Raw genomic sequence first — 21,525 nt, 5'->3', positions numbered from 1 at the left:
CCCACCCTCACCCCAACCTATCCCCGCCAATCCCCAGTCCGTGGAAAAACTGTCTTCCACAAAACTGGTCCCTGGTGCCAAAAAGGTTAGGGACCACTGAAATAAAGGATTAAATGGTAGTCAGATTTCATGTGTATTTTTGCTAAAACTGAAAGCTGACAGGATCCACACTGGCGTTACCAGCTTGTACTGAAGCCTGACATGATACCCAACAGTATTGCTCCAGTTTTTTCAAACATACACTCCAAGCAGGTGGTCAGTCTGGCTTAATTCATTATGGCTTTTTTTCAGGGTAAGAGATTCACATGCAAGAGAATAAGGCTACAGATGCTCCAAACATGGGTCCAGAACTCTGGCTCTTTTGTGAGGCCTAGAGTCACAGAAAATGCCATCTGTTAAGAAGCTGCTTTTGTATAAAAAAAATATATAAAAAGTTACAAAATTCCATTAAAGACAGATACACAGTATAAGTTGTTAGGTGAACACAGGCTGGTCTCATCTCCCGCAGTGGCCCATAGACCTGCCCTGGGGTCTGGAAGTTCACTGTCCTGAGGGTCCAGGAACTCCTGCCTGCTGCCTGGGCTCTAGGAATAAGAAGGGTTTGGCTGGGCCCGCCCAGCTCCCTGTGACACTGTCACTGTTGTACCCTCTGTCTTCTGGACCAGTCAGTCTATGAGCTCTTCTTTGAAACAGTCTTAAGACCCAGAATGGTCATCTCACCCCCAGAAAACATGGTTTCCAAGGGTGGGAGGTGTCGGTGATGGGTGCCGAGCCCCGCTCTCCTGAGTGACAAGGCAAAGGTCAGTTTCTCCCTGCTTCAGGAATGAAGAGGGAACTGGTGCTCCTTGAATCAAAGATTCTTGGAATGGTCATTGTCACCAAAGTGCCTGGCGTGGGCAGGAGCACCAAGTGCAGACAAACCCAGCGGGGCCTGGCGGGGCAGCCCTGTCACGGTTTCTGTCTTTGTTCCTGTTAGTGAAACAGAAGACCCCCGACCCCCACCACCTAGCAGCATGGAACGCCTGCTGCCCAGGTGGAGACAAGGCTCTGCTTTGTCTCCTTGTGCTGGTTTTTGGCAGAGAGGTTAAAGGGCTGAAGGCCTGTGGGACAGAAATGGGGAGAAGGGGTGGGACACCCAAGATGCCCTCACACGCAGCATAGTCAACAGTGCTGAGCTGAGGGGCAAGCCTGGTAGGCTGGGCTCAGGCAGAACCTGAAGCTGTGGGGGGCCTGCTGTGTCCGCAGCCCCCTCTGCAACTCAGAAGTCCAGGCTTCCCCTCCAACGCCAGCGTCCCCTGTGAGGCGCAGGAGTGGAGGCCTGTGTGGCTCAGGTTGCCAGGGCACCCGCCAGGCCTTCAGTCAGAGTCCGAGTCGGAATTCTCTTCTGAAAGGAAAGCAGAGAGGATGCTTGGCAGGAGGCTTAGGGCAGTGGTGCCCGGGAATGGTCTCTGGGGAAGCACAGCTGGGTTGCTGGCAGGAGCCTGGGTGCAGGGCACTCACAGCTGACGCTACCATTCGCAGTGATCGCTGGCATCAGGGCAGGCCCCAGGCCTGAGGCTTTCCTGAGGCAGCAGCCACTTTCTCTTTTTTTTTTTTTTTGTTTTTTTTTTTGAGATGGAGTCTCGCTCATCACCCAGGCTGGAGTGCAATGGCGCGATCTCGGCTCACTGCAACTTCTACCTTCCCGGGTTCAAGCGATTCTCCTGCTTCAGCCTCTGGTAGCTGGGATTATAAGCGTGTGCCACCATGCCCGGCTAATTTTTGTATTTTTAGTAGAGATGGGGTTTCACCATATTGGTCAAGCTGGTCTTGACCTCCTGAACTCAGGTGATCTATCTGCCTCGGCCTCCCAAAGTGCTGGGGTAACAGGCGTGAGCCACCGCACCCAGCCACAGCAGCCACTTGCACCTCCAGGGTGTGGGTACGGGTGCAGGTGGGGGTGTTTCCACCCCAAGACTGAAGCCCAGGTGCCCCTTCCTCAGGCCCAGCTCCTCCCGAGTCTCCCTGGGCTGTTCTCAGCTGGGCGGGTCAGGGCTGTACCTCTGCATCCCAGCTCTATCCCTGCCCCCAGGTTCAGCAGGACAAGGTAAGGATGACTATTTTCTTGTCCCCCAAACTAAAATATACTGGAAAATCAGCAAGCCTCTTTTTAGCCATTTTATATCTTCAATCCCCTTTCCCAGTCCTTGTTTAATATTGTAATCAGAAACAATTTTATAATGGTAAGGGCCGGCCTATGAGGTGTGCCTCGAGGGTTCCTGAAATCCCAATACTGAAGGGAGCTCTGTAGAGCCTTCTGGAACCTCCACCCCAGAAGGAAAAGCACCAGAGTCACTAACCCCCTACTCTGCCCCAGTGCTGGTTGCTACTTCCTGACGCTCATCCCCTCCCTGGCCAGCCTCTGTCTCTCAGAACCCCAGTCAGTCCCCACACTGTCGCTGGCTCATGGCCGGGCCCGGGGCTTGGGTGTGGGCAGCCTAGTCCCTAAACCCCAGCTCTGCCCCCTACTCCTCTTCCTGGGCTGCACTCCTCAGATTTTGTGGGTTTTGCTATATTCAATTTTTTGTTTTCCCCCCGAGACGGAGTCTCGCTCTGTTGCCCAGGCTAGAGTGCAATGTTGTGATCTCAAGTCACTGCAACCTCCGCCTCCCAAAATCAGGCAATTATCCTGCCTCAACCTCCCAAGTAGCTGGGATTACAGGTGGGCGCCACCATGCCCGGCTAATTTTTGTATTTTTAGTAGAGATGGGGTTTCACCATGTTGGCCAGGCTGGTCTCAAACTCCTGACCTCAAGTGATCCACCCACCTCGGCCTCCCAAAGTGTTGAGATTACAGGCGTGAGCCACTGTGCTTGGCCGCTACATTCAATTCTAACATATAAGTCAGGAATAATTTTACAGCAAAATAATTGTTACATATGTGAAACTCTTCCAATAGTAAAAAAAAAAAAAAAAAAAAAACCGAAAACCTCCCAAGTTTCCACTGACGTTTACTAATTGTTCCCTGGGCTGGCTGGCTGGGATCACTTGCTGTGGGAAACTGGGAGCAGGCTGCAGAGCCTTAGGAAACCGCCTGGACGCTCTAACCTAGTATTTGCCAAGGGACGGAATGGGATGAGTGGCATTCATTTTGAGCAAAAGGACAGTTTCTGGGATTCACAAATCCCCATGGCCCCAGCACCTGGCTATTAGGAAACTAGTGTCTCTCTAGTGTCTCTTAAGCCTGGTTCTGCCTGAGGAAGATCCCAACCACAGGGTGGGGCCTGCAGGCCCTTCCAGAGCTGCCCGTGTCTACCTGCCCAGCCACAGGCACTGCCAGCACAGGGGCACATCTGCCTGGTCCAGAGAAGCATCTCCCGGGCAGAAGCACCTGCTGTCTCTGCTCTCAGTTTTCTTCCCGCACCAGCCTGGTCTCTTCTGCCTGCATACTCCTCTACCACCATCCATCAAGACCCAGCTCTAGCGTCCCCTCTGGAGCCTCGGGCTGGCTGGCACTCGGTGTGGGCCTGCTTTCAGCTACTGTATCCCTACCTCTATCGGCCCTTCTTTTACTGTTGTCATTGCTGTCCCATCTGGCCCCTCCCCTGGTGTGGGACACATCATGTGTCCCTTGCCATGGTTTCTGGGTCTGACTGCTCTCTGGCCTCTGAGCTCCCCAGGACAGGCTTGGATGGGTAAGACAGCAGAGGGGCTGGGTTGGGGGGTGGCCACTCTGGATCCCAGGTGGACAGGTGCCCTGAGAATGACCGGCTGCCCAGGGGGGTCATCTAGGGAGACTTGGCTCAGCCATGCCCACTGCTTGCCCTTCCTAAAAAGGCTGGGGTGAGGGGGCACAAGGGGAATGAAACTGGCTTTGGATCAGTGCTGCATGAGAGTAGTTGAGAATGGGCTGTAAAAACACTGCCATGGGGAGAGAGGAAATGATCCCACCCCAGCCTCAAACTAGCCGGCCGTCCCCAAGGGAGGACAGGCCCTTGTTGCAGCATTGCTGGGGTGTTTAGGCCGGCCGCTCACCTTCTGTCTTGTGGGCTGTGGTCTCATCTGCAGAGTCCCCTTGTTTGAGGAATTTGGCCACGTCGTTAAAGATCAGGTAGAAATCAATTGCAAACACGATGGTAGCAAAGAAGCCAAACACCTGTGGACAGGGTGGATGGGACGTATCACAGGGCTGACTCCCTGCTCCGGGAGGGCTGCCCCAGCCTTGTGGCCCATTTCAGACCTGCTTGGACAGACAGCCCGAGTGACAGGCACAGACCCCTCTGAGTAACAGAAGTGGGAAAATGAGCTGTGAACTTGGTTTGACAAACAGCCTTTCAAAACTCCGGGCAGAGTCAATCTCTAATGAGAGGACTTTGGAATCATCATCGGGATCCACATGAGACCCCAGGGGGGCCCCAGCAGGGAAAGGCTCTGCCCCAGGTCCCACCCTAAGTGAGCAGCTAGAGTGGCATCTGCAGTTTCCGGAGGGGTAGGGCGGCTGCTCACCCCAGCGGCTTTGGAAGCCCCATCCGAGTACTTGGCGACGGCCGTGATGGAGATGGCAAAGTAGATGAGGGCTGCGGTGACACAGCGCAGGAAGTCCTGGGGAGAGAGGGTCACCATCATGCTGCCTTGAGCTCCCTGGAGCTGAGCACAGCATGGGGAGGAGGCCTGGCAGCCTGGTCTTGTTCCCAGCCCCAGGCCTAGCACCTGAGGGCTCCTACCCCATCCTGGCCCTACCCACATGCCTAGGCCCTTGTCCCACCCCCCCAGGTGCCTCTGCTGCCCTGCCAGCAGCTGACACTGCCCTATCCCAGGTCCAGCGGGGCTGCTGTCCTAAGCTGTGGACAAAAAACTGTGGATCAGGCTGCAGCCTGCCCTGCGACGCGGTGGAAGCAGAAGTTGGAAACACCCCCACCTGCTCCCTTCCTGTTCGCCAATGGGGAGATCTGTTTCTGCGCCTCGGCTTTGCCACACTCTTGTGGCCGATCCATTTATGGATCACAGTTTCTGCTGACCTGTCCCTAAGATGGGGACACTTGGGAGGTGCAGCCCTCCTGAGGCAGCAGATGCTGGATATGAAGTCAAGAGACAAGGGTTAAAGTCCAGCCTTTGCTGCCCTTTCTCTTCAGCGAAGTCCACTGGGGTCTGGGCCCTCACAGGTGATAAAAAGAGGTGAGGGTTGCCGATGGCTGAGGTCTGGGTAAGCCCTGCAAGTCCTCAGTTAACCTGTCCTGCCCGCGTGGAAATGGCTTGAATTCCTGTGGTGGCAGCTCATTCCTGCAAGACCCGTGGGGAGCACCAGCGCCACCTGGTGGCCAGAGACCCCTCTCCGGGTTCCCTGCCTCAGACCTGCTCTAGAAGCACCACAGCCCACTTCAGATCACAGGGCTGCTGAGGAGTGGAGCTGGGATAATCTGAAGCTTGGTCTCTCCATCCAGTTCTAACCAACTGCAAACTCCAGCACACTGGAGAAAGGATAAGGGCCCAAGTGCACGACTCCAGACTCCTCATTTGGCCGCTTTGTGCAGGGTACCCCTCCCTCCTGGGGTCCCTGTCCTCACCATCATGGGCCAGCACAAGCCCTGCCACTTGTCATTCAGCTGCATGGCATCAGCAAAGAGGAAGAACAAGGCCAGCAGGAACTCCAGTAGAGGTGCTGTGAGGAAGGCAGATGCTGAGGATGCCACATAGCAGATAAAAGTGATGAACGAGAGACCCTGCAGGGGAGGAGTTTGAGGTGAAGTCAGAGCCTTTTCATGCTCCTTGTCCAGTGCTCCTCTGAGCCAGGCCCTGTGGTCAGGATAGAGGAGGCTCCAGCAGGGGAGGCCAACTGCTCACAGTCCCACAGCTGGGAAGTGGCAGAGCCAGATTAGAATCCCAGGCCAAGCGCAGTGGCTCACGCCTGTAATCTCAGCACTTTGGGAGGCCAAGGCAGGTGGATTGCTTGAGCCCAGAAATTTGACCCCCACTTGGGTGACATGGCAAAACCTCATCTCTGCAAAATATGCAAAAATTAGCTGGGCGTGGTGGTGTGTGCCTGTAATGCCAGCTACTGGGGAGGTTGAGGTGGGATCATCACCTGAGCCCAGGGAGGTCAAGGCTGCAGTGAGCTGTGATCAGGCCACTGCACTCCATCCTGGGTGAGAGAGTGAGAGACCCTGTCCGCCACCCCTGCTGAAAAAAAAGAACCCCAGCATGGCCCAGGCCCACACCTATGCTGCCTCCCAGTCCTGGGCATGGCCCTAAGTCCTCACCTCACCCCACCCCAGCTCCCTGCCAGGACCAAGTCAGAAAGCCCCAGCCTCCCAAGCACATCCACTCCACTCTGCCCTGTGGAGGGAAATCAAAGTTAGGAACCAGTTTCCAAAAAGTAACACCCAACACCGAAGACGTGGGCTTGTCACTGAATGTAAATTTCACCTTGAAAACAAAAAACAAATCTTGAACCTTAGTTAATAATATGCATGCTGAAGTGTTCAGAGTTGAAATGTCCTGATGTCTGCAATTTATTTTGTGTTAAAAGATAAAATGGATTGATGGACAGATAGATAAAGCAAAAAAACTTTTTAGCATTTTAATGTATTTGCAAATTTTCATAATAATAAGAAAGGAACAACGCAAGAGAGGGTGCGTTGGCACTGACCTCAGGCCCTGCTGCCTTATTCACACAGGGCTGGCTGTACTTGAACTGTAAGAATCAATAAATGTTCACTGCGGTCTTGCCCACAATTCTGTAGGTGCAAAGAGCTGATGCAGGAGGATGTCAAGCCCTGGTAAGTCCTGCAGCTTAGGTGCACTGCAAAGCAGGCCAAGGTGACCTGTTGGCCAGCCTGGGGCTCCACAGTGCCTGGTGCCCTGAGGCTCACGGGCATCTCCTCTGACCCTCACATCCACCCATGAGCACAGCCCCACTTTACAGATGAGAAGACTCTGTTACATGGCTAATCAGAGGCTACTAGAATTTGAACCCAGGGTTGGCTGACCCCTCAGATAGAGTTCTCTTACCCACCTCCCGCTGCCCTCAAGATGGAGTCTTCCTCTGTCTCCCAGGCTGGAGTGCAGTGGCACAATCTCAGTTCACTGCAACCTCCACCTCCTGGGTTTAAGCGATTCTTCTGCCTCAGCCTTCCGGAGTAGCTGGGATTACAGGTGACCGCCACCATACCCAGCTAATTTTTGTATTTTTAGTAGAGACAGGGTTTCACCATGCTAGCCAGGCTGGTCTCGAATTCCTGACCTCGGGTGATCCACCCACCTCGGCCTCCTAAAGTGTCGGGATTACAGGCATGAGCCACCGCACCCGTCTCAGACAGAGTTCTTAAGCAACTTGGCCCTATGGGTGTTGGGGAGGCCATCTGTCCTGGTTTCTGTCACTGTGGCTGCGTTTGAACACATCCATGGCTGAGTAGCTTCTAGTGGGTGCAGGAGGCCCCATGGGGACACCCAGATGCCTCACAGGAAGCACTGTGGCTGCTTCAGACAAACTGCAGGGATCCCAGGGGGTTCCCAGGGCACCCCCATTCGCTCTGCACATGGCCTTGGGTGCAGCTGAGTCGCCTCTGGACAGATAGACTAAGGCATAGACAGGGGCTGGGAGGCTGCTGGGGCCTCCCAGGAAGGCCTTCCGTGGGATCGACCCAGCCCTGGCCCTCCCCTTCCTGTCTCCTATGCCCAGGCCCCAAAGCCTAATTCTGGGGATTCCCCTCTCAATTCCTGTTTTCTCATCCCGCGATTTCTGGGGCCACTTCCTCTCTCTGTTTCTGTCCATGTCAGCCTCTGCACTTGCTTGGCCTGGGGGTGGAAGTGAGGGGGCTAGGGAGGCAGGAGTGCCCTCAGCGGCTCCTGTGAACCCTGAGTGCGGACCATTCACCCTTCCTTATCCTCCCTGACCTGGATTCCTGACATCTGCTGGGCCCAGGGTGGCCTCTATGCTCCTGCTGGGCATATGCCTCCCCCCATGGGGTGGTCCTGGGTGGGGATGGGGGGCGGTTCAAGTCCCTCAGGGGACGGTGGATTCGAGGCTTCTCCCCTCAGGTGGCTCCCAGTGGTCTCCTGGGTGGGGCTGGGAGTGTGGGCTCGGAGTGTGGACTTGGTGTCTCGGGCGCTGGGCAGGTGGCCTCGGGGCTGACCGCGGGAGAGGCTCAGGACCACCTTCTGCCCTCTGCCCTGAGCGACCAGAGAGGGGTCCCGGAGCAGAATCCCCCTTCTTCCTGCCCCCACCCCCCCAGCCGCTCTCACTGGGCCCCTCGGTTGAGCTACCTGTCAAATTAAGCGCCTGAGCGCTCTCATCTGTAAAGTGGGGACGAGGGGAGGAAGGGCCAAGTCGCTGGGATCTAAGCAACAAGTGGCCGCCGCCGTGCGCATCCCCCTGCCTCTGGTCCGGCCTCCCTCACCAACCCGGGCGGCCCAGTGCCACCACCACCCCACGGAGTACAGTGCGGGCGCCTACGGTGTCCAGAGGACAAAGAATCCCCACCGGCCGGGGTAGGGACGAGCGCGGAGTAGGAAGGAGCCCGGCCGCGGAGGGGAGGAGGGCGATGAAGTCACCGCGGGGCCGCCTCACCCAGTCCCAGGGGTGGGGGGGGGGTCCCTCCCGCTCCGCACGGCCCCCGCCCGCTCAGCCCCGCCTCCGCCCCGCAGGTCGAGGCCCCGGCCCACCCTCCCCGCGCGCAGGAAAGCGGACCCCGCCGCGGCCCGGGAGTCCAGGAGGTCCGAGCGGCCCGAGTCCCCGGGGCCCAGAGAGGGCAGGGGCGCCCGGGTCACACAGCCGGACCCACCTACCCGGGCCCCGCCCGCTTCCCACGGCCCCCAGCTCTGGATTCGCGGGGACAGCACCGCAGATGGCCTGGGCTCTGGCCCCGCCCCGCCGTCCAAAGTTTGGGGACCTCGGCCCAACTTCGCCGGGCGCCGGAGAGAAGTCGGCCGAGGCGGCGCGGGGAGGGGTGTATCGGAGCACAGCGGCCGCCCCCGGACCCCACCCGCGCCCCGACGTCCTCCTCCGAAAGGAGCCCCGCAGTCTAAGCCGGGCGGCCGAGGGTCCCGCCGCACTCACCGACTCCGCCAGCAGGAGGCGGCCTTTGAGAGAGCAGAGGAAAGCGCGCGCCGGCAGCAGGGCGCGGAGCCCGGGGACAGCGGGGCCCGGACGGGAGCCGCCGGCGGGCTCGGGGTCCGGGTCGGGGTCGGGGTCTGGGGGCCACATGGCAGCGGCGGCGGCACGGCCGGGGCTCGGCCTGGCACCCCTCTTCTCACGCCCGGAGGGAAGCGGAAACCCGGGCTGTGCGGAAGGAGGGTAGGCGACACTGCCTAGCGCAGGGGCGCATCCCCCGCCGCCCCGCCCCGCCCCGCCCCCACCCGCTCCTCCGGCCCGCCCCTCCCCCTCGGACCCCAGCGGCGGGGGATGCTGGGTCCGACCCGCCCGCGCCTGGGTCTGGGGCCTCCGCAGACTCCGCCTTCTCCCTCATCCTGGTTCGGGCCGCTGGAGGCCTCCCGATCACCGCCGCCGCACCCATTCGTAGCTCCCACCCGTCTGCCCCTATCCACAAGGGCTGTCTATACTCGCTGTTTCTGGTCTAACTTCCTGCCCGTGCGCGTGTCTAGAATCCGGGAACCCAGGCGTCTAAACAGCAAAAACCCCGGCCGTGATGTCAGCTCCGCACCCCATGTCCTCTCTCTTTCTTGGGGGCCGGAGTTTTCTTGCGACTTCCTTGACCACCCCTCCAGTCCTTGGCCAGCCCCACCCTCCTCCAGGGCCTCTTTGTTGGCTGTTCCAGGCCTCGGTCCTGCACCCGCCTCCCCCAACCCATTCTTGGAGGACTCTCAGACCTGCCAGCTCAGCTCCAGGCACACACACAGACACACACACGCGCGCAAACACACGCACGCACACACACAGGCACGCACATCTACAGAACTTCCTGACCTGCAGTCCCCCAACCCCAACACATCTCTCTCTCTCTCACACATACACACACACGCGCGCGCGCGTGCGCGCGCGCCACACTCATGCGTGCACGTCTGGAGAGGGTCTGGAGTTCAGCGTGATCAAGACCCAGCTTCCTGTGCCTCTGTGAAGGGCACTGCCCCCTCCTTTCCTTCCACCCGACTAGCGGAGACCTGCTGGTTGTCCTTGTCCCTCTTCACTGGCAGTCTGTAACCAAGGTCCTCCCACTCTCACCTCCTACAGCTTTCTCCGATCTCTGTCCACTTCTCACCACCACTAGATCCGAAACCATTCCTGCCCGCTACCTGCTGAACTGCTGTGATGGTGTCTTTAAGAGGCCTTTAGGTTTTCTCTCTCAGCAACCGGGAGAGAGCTTATAGCACATTACTACGCACCCTTCATATAACTAACTCCATCTTAGAAAAAGACTTCATTTTATATTTCATAGGGTGCTTTGCCAACAAGGACAAGATGTTTTGTTTAATAAAAAATAGAAGGTCAGGTGCTGTGGCTCATGCCTGTAATCCCAGCACGTTGGGAGGCTGAGGTGGGTGGATCACGAGGTCAGGAGTTCGAGACCAGCCTGGCCAATGCAGTGAAACCTCATCTCTACTATAAATACAAAAATTAGCTGGGCGTGGTGGCACATGCCTGTAATCTCAGCTACGCGGGAGGCTGAGGCACAAGAATCGCTTGAACCCAGGAGGCATAGGTTGCAGTGAGCCGAAATCACACCACTGCACTCCAGCCTGGGCGACAGAACAAGACTCCATCTCAATAAATAAATAAATAAATAAATAAATAAATACTGCATCCAATCAGATAAGGACACAAAGAAGCACACTGTTCCACTATCATTTCTTACCAGAGCACTCTGTGACTACAAAACAGCAGCCCAGCAGCCTTGACTGACAACCATCCCACTGCCATACTTGATAAGAACTCTGCATCTGCCTCCCAAGGCTCTGCTCCTCAAAGACTCTGCAAGACCCTCAAGCCCAGACTAGGATTCCTTTTGTCTTCTTCCTTCCCCTGGGGCTGGTTCCTTAACCATGTCTCCTATCTCTTTTTCTCTTGATGTTAAATGCTACTTTGTTTGTTGTGGAATGTTTAATCTATAACATTTACTTGTGGATTAAGTATACTATTAGGTATGGTTTGCAATATTGACTGACTTGTGGAGTGGCTTGAGCCCGTGTGCTCACTACTGAGTGAACAGGAAGTACTAAGGAAAATTGGCTCCTTGGGTCTGGGCACGGTGGCCCTTGCCTATAATTCCAGCATTTTGGGAGGCTGAAGCAGGCAGACCACCTGAGGTTAGGAGTTTGAGACCAGCTTGGCCAACGTGGTGAAAACCCATCTCCACTAAAAATACAAAAATTAGCTGGGCATGGTGGCACAGGCCTGTAACCCCAGCTACTTGGGAGGGTGAGGCATGAAAATTGCTTGAACCTAGAAGTCAGAGGTTGCAGTGAGCTGAGATCGCGCCACTACACTCCAGCTGCACTCCAGCCGGGGTGACAGAGTGAGATTCTGTATGGAAAAAAAAAAAAAAAAGAAGCAGCAGCAGCAAATTGGCTCCTTGGGATAGCTCGTGGCTTTTGTTTTTTTACCCTTGGGTATAGGGTGAATAAAAATCTGACATTGTAGAAAGATACAAACGTGTGGACCTAGTTATCTATTTTTTCTTTCTTGAGACAGAAGAGTCTCACTCTGTCACCCAGGCTGGAGTGCAGTGGCATGATCTTGGCTCATTACAATTGCAACCTCTGCCTCCCAGATTCAAGCGATTCTTGTGCCTCAGTCTCCCAAGTAGCTGGGATCACAGGCCTGTGCCACCATAGCCAGTTAATTTTTGTATTTTTAGTAGAGACAGAGTTTCGCCATGTTGGTCAGGCTGGTCTTGAACTCCTGGCCTCCAGCAATCTGCCCGCCTTGGCCTCCCAAAGGTTTGGGATTACAGGTGTGACCTACCACCCCTGGCCAGACCTGGTTATCTCTTGACCTTGTACCACTCATGACAATCACCAGTCATTGGTCACTTCTGATGGCAGCCATGGCTCCAGACAACCTGCTGCTGTCATTACCCAGTTGCAGCAGGGAGGCATGGCCTGGGCTACACACTCCATGGAGCAGGCAGGAGCCCTGCCCTCCCAGGTGCAGCTGCAGCTACCCAAACCGCAGCTGCAGACTGGGGCCTCCTCCATGGGGCAGACAGGAGCCCCCGGCCCCCTCTTCCCACAGCTACAGCTGCCCAAACCACAGCTGCAGGCTCAGGCATCCCTGTACTCTTAGGGGCCCAGTAAGGCCCTCACCTGCTCTCCCAGGCTCAGAAGTGCCTTCTGCTGCTGCCTGGCTTCTTCCTGCTTTGGACACCTGCTTTGATCTGGGAGCAAAGTTGGAGCAAGCCTGGGCTTCATGAGTGGCAGCAAGAGGCAGATAGATTCCTGGTTGGAAGGGGGCGGGTCCCAGTGAGGCCCCACCTTCAGGCCAGGCGCCTGAAGGCTGGGGTCCAGGTTGCCAGTCCGACCAACCAGAGTGGGAACTTGTACTGCCTTTTCTGGCCCACCCATGGCTGCCCATAGATCAACTGGGCTCACACTTCCTCCACTCTGAGGCCCATAAAAGCCCCAGGCTCAGCCAAAGCTGAGCAGAGGTTGGGAGGACCAGCTACACAGAGGAGCCACACTCTCTAGGGCCTCCTCTCTGCTGAGAGCTGAACACTCAATGGGATGACCTCCCTACAGAGAAGAGCTACCCACTGTTGGTCTCCTCTGAGCTTTCTAGCACTCAGTAAACCTCCTCGTTGACTTGTTCTCCCTCCACTTGTCTGTGTACCTCATTCTTCCTGGTTGTAAGACAAGAACTCAGGCAAAGGTGCCACACTGGCCACAGAGGTTTCCAACCAGAAAATTAACACCCCAGAGATCCTGTAACACTTCCATTTCCTCCCCACAAAGATAAACACACACACACACACACACACACACAACCTTGGGAGCTTCCCATCCTGCACAGGGTCTTGGTATAGAAGGAAAACATAACCCCTTGCTGTTCTTCCCTCCCCTACCTCTCCCATGGACCTCTTGCAGTTCCTGGAACAAACCATGCCACAGAGCCATTGTCCATGCTGACCCCTCTACCCAGAATGCTTCTCCACCTTCTTCTCTCATTAACTCCTCCTTATTCTTCAGTGACTGTAATGCAGTACTGCTTCCTCAGAGAAGCCTTCCTTGACATTCATTTATTCATCCAACAGCCTAGGGTACAGCAAGGCCCCAGCCTTTTCTGATGCTACTGGTGGTGGTGGTGAAATAAACACTAAACATATCCAGAGAATCCTGAATAAGGTGTTCCTGGTAATAGATAACCGATGTCTGGCTGGTTGGGAGGACAGCCAGGCAGGGAGCATCAAAGAAAGGACTGAGCCAAGGTGTGTGGTGGGAGGGGGAAGATGGGGGGAGCTGGTCAGAGAAGGGGCAGGGCTAGACTGTGAAGGACCAGAACCTGGTGTTTAGATTTTACTGACAATTCCCTAGGAGGAGGCCAGGTGAGGGTTCTAACAGAGAGAAATCTGGTTCTCTTTGGTGTTATTAAAAACATGGCCCTGGGCTGGGCGCAGTGGCTCACACCTGTAATCCTAGCACTTCGGGAGGCTGAGGCAGGTTGATCTCCTGAGGTCAGGAGTTGGAGACCAGCCTGGCCAACATGGTGAAACCCCATCTTTACTAAAAACACAAAAAATTAGCCAGGTGTGGTGGCATGCCCCCTGTAGTTCTAGCTACTTGGGAGGCTAAGGCAGGAGAATTACTTGAACCTGGGAGGCTGAGGTTGCAGTGAGCTGAGATTGTGCCACTGCACTCCAGCCTGGGTGACAGAGGGAGACTCTGTCTCAAACACACACACACACACACACACACACACACACACACACACACAGAGTGATGGCTCTGAACTACAACTCATTCTTAAGAAGCAACTCAATTTTTTTAATGGGCCAAAGATTTGAACAGACAATTCACTAAAAGAGATATATGAATGTCCAATAAGCACATAAAAAGGTGCTCAGCATCATGAGACATCTAGGAATGCAAATTAAAACCACAATGAGATACTACTGCATGTCTACTGACATGGCTTCAAAAGGAGGCACAACCAGCTGCTAGTGAGGATGTGGGCAGCTGGGACACTTGTGCCTGTGCAGTCCTGGTTTGGCTCTTTCTGGCTTCTTTTTGTTTCCTAATCTTGTTTTTTTTTTATTTTTTATTTTTTTTATTTTTTGAGATGGAGTCTCACTCTGTCGCCCAGGCTGGAGTGCAGTGGCGCGATCTCAGCTCACTGCAAGCTCCACCTCCTGGGTTCACGCCATTCTCCTGCCTCAGGCTCCCAAGTAACTGGGACTACAGGTGAAGTAGTCCATCAACAGGTGAAGTGGCCATCAACAGGTGAAGGGATAAAGAAACTGTCGTACATCCACACAATGGAATACTACTCAGCAAGAAAAAGGAATGAGCCATTGATAAACAAAGCAATGTGGATGCATTCTTCAGACAGCAAGTTGAGGGAAGGAAGCCAGACTCAAAAGGTACATACTCCATGATTTCGTTTTTATGAAATTCTAGAACAAGCAAAAGTAAGCTACAGTAACAGAAATTAGATTGGTGGTTGCCTGAGGTGGGGGCAGGAGAAAGCTTCCTGGAGTGCTAAGAAATGTTCTTTATTTTGATTGGGGTGGCAGCTACACAGGGACCTACATTTGTCAAAACACATCAAACTGTATACTTACGATGGGTACATTTTATTTCATGTAATTTTTATCTCAATTTACAAAAAGAGTACTGAGAAAAAGCAAAATATGGCACTCAACTAGAGAAGCTGAAAGAGAAGTGGGTGGGTGCCTGTATATAAGATAACTGCACACTCATGATGTCACCTCCATCCTGCCAGCAGACTGTGAGTCCCTGAGGGGGCCTGTCATAGTCCAGCCCTAGCCCAGATCCTGTCACACAGGATGACATCAGGAGATGTCTGCTATGGAATGAAGGCAGGGTGGCTCTATTTCCTCCACATGCCTCCGGTAAGGAAGATTATTTTCTTCTTCATCTGTTTATTTAATTCTTTTTGTTATAATTAAAAACCATCACACTGGCCAGGCGCGGTGGCTCACGCCTGTAATCCTAGCACTTTGAGATGCCAAAGGGGGTGGATCACAAGGTCAGGAGTTCAAGAATAGCCTGGCCAACATAGAGAACAGCCTGGCCAACATAGTGAAACCCCGTCTCTACTAAAAGATACAAAAAAATTAGCTGGACTTGGTGACATGCGCCTGTAATCTCAGCTACTCGGGAGGCTGAGGCAGGAGAATTGCTTGAACCTGGGAGGAGGAGATCGCAGTGAGCCGAGATTATGCCACTGCACTCCAGCCTGGGAGACAGAGCATGACTCTGTCTCAAAAACAAACAAACAAACAAACAAACAAACAAAACCCATAATACTTAATTGTGTTAGCTAAGTTGTTTCAATTTGGCCCCTCGGCCCCCTTCGTTAGGGACTTCATTCAGTATGTAAGTGAGCTCCTGTGTACTCAACATGGCCCCCATCTTCCCCTCTCCATTTCCTTATTTTATAACACTGTAAGATGCTCCAGGTTCATTTTGTATTCTCTGCATCCCAGCTCTAGAATCACCCATTCCTCCGAAAGTTCTGGTTCTTTTCACTGGAGAATGATATTTCGACACCAAGGTCTCTCTGGGCAGTTTGCATTAGAGAATTTGCATTTCTCTGGTTATGAGTAGATCAAGCATTTTTCACATGTGTAAGAGCCATTTGCATCTCCTTTTCTGAGAAGTGACTGTTCACATCCTTTGTATGCTTTTCTTTTGAATTGCTGGTCTTTAAAAATTGATGTATTTAAACACATAAGGCTGGGTGCAGTGACTCATGCCTGTAATCCCTGCACTTTGAGATGCTGAGGCAGGAGGATTGCTTGAGTCCAGAAGTTCAAGACCAGCCAGGGCAATATATGGAGACCCTGCCTCTACAAAACATTTTTAACAATCAGCTGTGCATGGTGGTGCACCCCTGTGGTCCCAGAGGAGGCTGAAGTGGGAGGATTGCTTGAGTCCAAGAGTTCTAGGCTACAGTGAGCTATGATTGCACCACTGCACTCCAGCCTGGGTTGAGAGTGTGAGACCCTGTCTCACTAATTAAAAAAAAAAAAAGGAGACTGAATATTCTCTCTTAGTGGGTACAAAGTTTATCTGTGTATCTATGATATACTTTGCTAACTGTGTAATTTAAACCCTCTGCATACTTTTTGCTTTTACTTGATGTATTAACTTATTAAAATAGGTATGTTAAAGCTGCTAACTAAAATTTTAGATTTATCACTCTGTCCTTACATTTCTTTCTTTTTTAGGGGTGGAAACAGGGTTGCACTCTGTTGCCCAAGCTGGAGTGCAGTGGTGCAACCATGGTTCACTGCAGCCTTGACTCCCAGGCTCAGGTGATCCTCCCACCTCAGCCTCCAGAGTTGCTGGACCACAGGCACACACCACGTCTGGCTAATTAGTGTGTGTGTGTTTTGAGATGGAGTTTCACTTTTTTTGTCCAGGCTGGAGTGCAGTGGCGCGATCTCGGCTCACTGCAACCTTGGCCGCCTAGGTTCAAATGATTCTCCTTCCTCAGCATCCTGAGTAGCTGGGATTACAGGCGCCCACTACTGCGCCTGGCTAATTGCTGTATTTTTTTTTTTTTGAGACAGAGTCTTGCTCTGTCGCCCAGGCTGGAGTGCAGTGGCCGGATCTCAGCTCACTGCAAGCTCTGCCTCCCAGGTTTACGCCATTCTCCTGCCTCAGCCTCCCAAGTAGCTGGGACTACAGGCGCCCGCCACCTTGCCCGGCTAGTTCTTTGTATTTTTTAGTAGAGACGGGGTTTCACTGTGTTAGCCAGGATGGTCTCGATCGCCTGACCTCGTGATCCGCCCATCTCGGCCTCCCAAAGTGCTGGGATTACATGCTTGAGCCACCGTGCCCAGCCAATTGCTGTATTTTAGTAGAGACGGGGTTTCACCGGGTTGGTCAGGCTGGTCTCAAACTCCTGACCTCAGGTGATCCACCCGCCTCAGCCTCCCAAAGTGCTGGGATTACAGGTATGAGCCACTGTGCCCAGCCTAATTTTTTGTATTTTTTGGAACAACGAGGTCTCACTATGTTGCCCACACTGGCCTAAAGTCCTGGGCTCAATCAAGCAATCCACCTGCGTCAACCTCCCAAAGTGCTGGGATTATGGGGTGAGCCACTGCGCCCAGGCTGTCCTTGCATTTCTAGTAGGTTGCTCTTGTATATTTTTGCAGCTCTTTTCCTTCCATTATTCATTTCTAGCTTTATTCTGTTGTAACTAGAGAAGATACTTTGTATAATGTTGATTTTTTTTTTTTTTTTTTTTTGAGATCGAGTTTCGCTCTTGTTGCCCAGGCTAGAGTGCAATGGCATGATCTTGGCTCACTGCAACCTCTGCCTCCCCGGTTCAAGAGATTCTCATACCTCAGCCTCCTGAGTAGCTGGGATTACAGGCATGTGCCACCTTGCCTGGCTAATTTTTGTATTTTTAGTAGAGACAGGGTTTCGCCATGTTGGCCAGGCTGGTCTCGAACTCCTGACCTCAGGTGATGCACCCGACTCCCAAAGTGCTGGTATTACAGTTGTGAACCACTGTGCCTAGTTGATATGTTGATATTTTAAAACTTATTGAACTTGTTTTGTGTCCTAACATATGGTCTGTCCCAGAGAATGTTCCATGTGCACTTAAGAAGAATTTGGAGCTGGGCACGGTGGCTCATGCCTGTAATCCCAGCACTTTGAGAGGCTGAGGTGCATAGATCACGAGGTCAGGAGGTCGAGATCATCCTTGCTAACACGGTGAAACCCTATCTCTACTAAAAATACCAAAAATTAGCCAGGCATGGTAGCGGGTGCCTATTATAGTCCCAGCTATTACGGAGGCTGAGGCAGGAGAATCACTTGAACTTGGGAGGCAGAGCTTGCAGTGAGCCAAGATCACACCACTGCACTCTAGCCTGGCCGACAGAGCAAGACTCCATCTCAATAAATAAATAAACAAATAAAATAAAAATAAAAAAGAAGAATGTGTATTCTGCTGTTGGGTGGAGTACTCAATGCACACCTGTTGGGTCTAGATGGCTTCTGGTGTTGTTCAGGTCCTCCATATTCTTAGTCTGCTAGACGACCTATCCCTTCTCTGCAGTACTATTTGGATTTGTCGTTTGTGTGCCTGAGCGACCAGTCTAGGATCTGAGTCCTCGTATACCCTGTAGTTTAGTTCTATAGGACTTTGCTGTGCTGTCCATGCATACAGAGTTCGAAGGTGATCCCGGGATTCATGGACAACTTGACGGGATCTCTTCTTTCAGCTCTCTCCTGTCCATGGCCTCACTGACACTTTTAAGTTCCTAGGGGTCCCCTGTTTAGAAAGGGTGGGCTTTCATTTCTCCAGTCTGTTCCACACTTCCCAACATTGCTTACGCCTTCAGCGGAGAGCAATGAGATGATAGAGAAAAAAAGTCAAGGAGATTTCCCCCCACACTCTTGGGCTCACAGTTCTGGTCAGAGAGAAAGCTTCTCCTGCCTTGGACCTTCAAGTTCCTGCTTTTTTTTTTTTTTTTTTTTTTTTTTTGAGACGAAGTCTCGCTCTGTCACCCAGGCTGGAGTGTAGTGGTGCAGTCTTGGGTCACTGCAATCCCTAGTTCAAGCAATTCCCCTGCCTCAGCCTCCCGAGTAGCTGGGATTACAGGCGCCCACCATCACACCTGGCTAGTTTTTTTGTATTTTTAGTAGAGATGGGGTTCACCATGTTGGCCAGGCTGGTCTTGAACTCCTGACCTCAGGCAATCCGCCTGCCTCAGCCTCCCAAAGTGCCGGGATACAGGTGTGAGCCACCATGCCCTGCCAAGTTCCTGCTTGTTAAACTGCTGCCATCATTGCCATTGCTATTGTGATATTGTCTGGGTCTGGGGCCAGACAGAATGATAAAAACAGACTATTTCCACTCCCCCTATGCCACCCAGGGCTTCCCCTCCTCCCTGATCCGTAAGGGCTCTGTTTCTTGCTCCTTGGACTAGTGTATTCGTTAGCTCAGGCTTCTGTATCAAAATACCACAAACTGCATCACTTAAATGATAGAAAGTTATTGTTTCACAGTTCTGGAGGCTGGATATCCACGATCAAGGTGCCAGCAAATTGGGTTTCTGGTGAGGACCCTCTTCTCAGCTTGCAGATGGCCTGTACCACTGTCTCCTTGCATGGTCTTTCCTCTGTGCCGTATTAGGTTGGGGAGAACACACCCTGGTGTCTTTCCTTATGAGGACACTAATTCTATCAGATCAGGGCCCCATCCTTATTCCCTCTTTTAACCTGAACTACTTCCTTAGAGACTCCATTTTCACACTAAAGATGAGTGCTTCAGCATATGATTTTTTGGGAGGCAGACACATTCAGTCCATAAAAACTAGGAATAGAAGGTTTCTCTTGGAACTCTTTCTGTCCATACCCAATGTGTAGTTTTGGATTTGGATTACTTATGAGTCCAGGACAGGAGACACCAAAGGAAAAACAAAAACCCCAGGAAATTTACTGCTGGTTAAGTGGAACTTTATATTCTGATCTCTTCCCCCAAACTACTTGCTACTATTTGCTTTTCAGAAGCACTAGAGAGCTGCTCCATGCACTCTGTCCAAGGCTTTTTGTTGCATTCATTGCTTTCAGCAGGAGAGAGAATGTGATATGCCTCCTCCATCTTCCTCAGAGCTGGCTTTTAAAAATCATTGCATTTGGCCAGATGTGGTGGCTCAAGCCTGTAATCCCAGCACTTTGGGAGGCCGAGATGGGTGGATCACGAGGTCAGGAGATCGAGACCATCCTGGCTAACACGGTGAAAGCCCGTCTGTACTAAAAAGTACGAAAAACTAGTCGGGCAAGGTGGTGGGTGCTTGTAGTCCCAGCTACTCGGGAGGCTGAGGCAGAGGAATGGCGTAAACCCGGGAGGCGGAGCTTGCAGTGAGCTCCTCTGAGATCGTGCCACTGCACTCCAGCCTGGGTGACAGAGCGAGACTGTGTCTCAAAAAAAAAAAAAAAGTTGCATTTATAACCTTTTGGGGCATTTTGTTATAGGTGTATCTCTTATACAAATTATGAAGTTGGATTTAGAAAACCTCAACAATCTGATAGTTTCTGTCTTTTTTGTTGTTGTTCTTTGTTTGAGATGTTCTTTGTTTGAGCTCTGTAGCCCACGCTGGAGTGCAGTGGCATGATCTCAGCTCACTGCAACCTCTGCCTCCTGGGTTCAAGCAATTCTCCTGCCTCAGCCTCCCAAGTAGCTGGGATTATAGGCGTGTGCCAACACGCCTGGCTAATTTTTATATTTTTAGTAGAGATGGGGTTTCACCATGTTGGCCAGGATGGTCTCAATCTCCTGACCTTGTGATCTGCCCGCCTTGGCCTCTCAAAGTGCTGGGATTACAGGTGTGAGTCACCACACCTGGCCTGAATCCATTTTTCTATTAAAAGACAGAAACTAGGCCACCTAACACTCCACCCAATAACAGAATACACATTCTTCTTAAGTGCACGTGGACAGACCATATGTTAGGACAAAAAACAAGTTCAGTAAGTTTTAAAATATGAACATTATGGGCCGGGCACAGTGGCTCCCACCTGTAATCCCAGCACTTGAGGAGGCTGAGGTGGGTAGATCACCTGAGGTCAGGAAACCCCCTGGCAACAGAGTGAAACACTGTCTCTTAAAAAAAAAAGTGAGGCCGGACGCAGTGACTCACGCCTGTAATCCCAGCACTTTGGGAGGCCAAGGCGAGCAGATCATGAGTTCAGGAGATCAAGACCATCCTGGCTAACATGGTGAAACCTTGTCTCTACTAAAAATACAAAATATTAGCCCAGTGTGGTGGCGGGTGCCTATAGTCGAGGCTGAGGCAGGAGAATGGTGTGAACCCAGGAGGCGGAGCTTGCAGTGAGCCGAGATCATGCCACTGTACTCCAGCCTGGGTGACAGAGTGAGACACTGTCTCAAAAAACAAAACAAAAAAAAAGTGATACAGCCATACAATGGGATATTATTCAGCCATACAAAATGAATGAAGTTACAGGAATGTTTTGGAACTAGATAGAAGGGGTGGTTGAACAACATTGTGAATGTACTAAAAGCCACTTAAATTTTCATTTAAATTAAAATTTCACTTTAAATTTTTTTTTGAGATGGAGTTTTGCTCCCAGCCACGCCCAGCCCAGCTCCATTGTTTTCTAATGTCCTGAGTGGACTCTGATGTGTGGTTTTTCTCTTGTCAGTGTCATCTTTGTGTTCTCTCTCTCTCTCAACGTTGAGGATTTTCTCTTAATCTTTAGAATTCCGATATTTCACCAAGAAATGTGTAGGCAGGTGAGGATGCTTTCCCAGTAAACCTGCTCAACATTTGGTAGGCCCTCTCCCTCCCCTTCCCTTCCCTTTTTCCTTCCTTCCCTCCCCCCTTCCTTCCTTCCTTCCTTCCTTCCTTCCTTCCTTCCTTCCTTCCT

At 52.5% G+C, this 21,525-nt stretch overlaps 1 protein-coding gene across 1 annotated transcript; it reads right to left on the bottom strand.

Annotated features, from left to right (window-relative positions):
* Positions 1-120: 120 nt before the first annotated feature.
* CMTM3 (CKLF like MARVEL transmembrane domain containing 3) lies at positions 121-9,328 on the bottom strand. Its single transcript, XM_023210108.3, has 5 exons — positions 9,035-9,328; positions 5,544-5,699; positions 4,486-4,581; positions 4,015-4,135; positions 121-1,384 (listed from the first exon to the last, which is right to left on the bottom strand). Exons 1-5 carry the CDS (start codon positions 9,179-9,181, stop codon positions 1,356-1,358), a joined length of 549 nt encoding a protein of 182 aa, XP_023065876.1. The 5' UTR covers positions 9,182-9,328; the 3' UTR covers positions 121-1,355.
* Between the last annotated feature and the right edge of the window lie 12,197 nt (positions 9,329-21,525).

The sequence above is a fragment of the Piliocolobus tephrosceles genome, chromosome 17 (genome assembly GCF_002776525.5).
Source record: "Piliocolobus tephrosceles isolate RC106 chromosome 17, ASM277652v3, whole genome shotgun sequence".
Classification (NCBI taxonomy): Eukaryota; Metazoa; Chordata; class Mammalia; order Primates; family Cercopithecidae; genus Piliocolobus; species Piliocolobus tephrosceles.
This window is presented reverse-complemented; position numbering and strand designations above follow the sequence as displayed.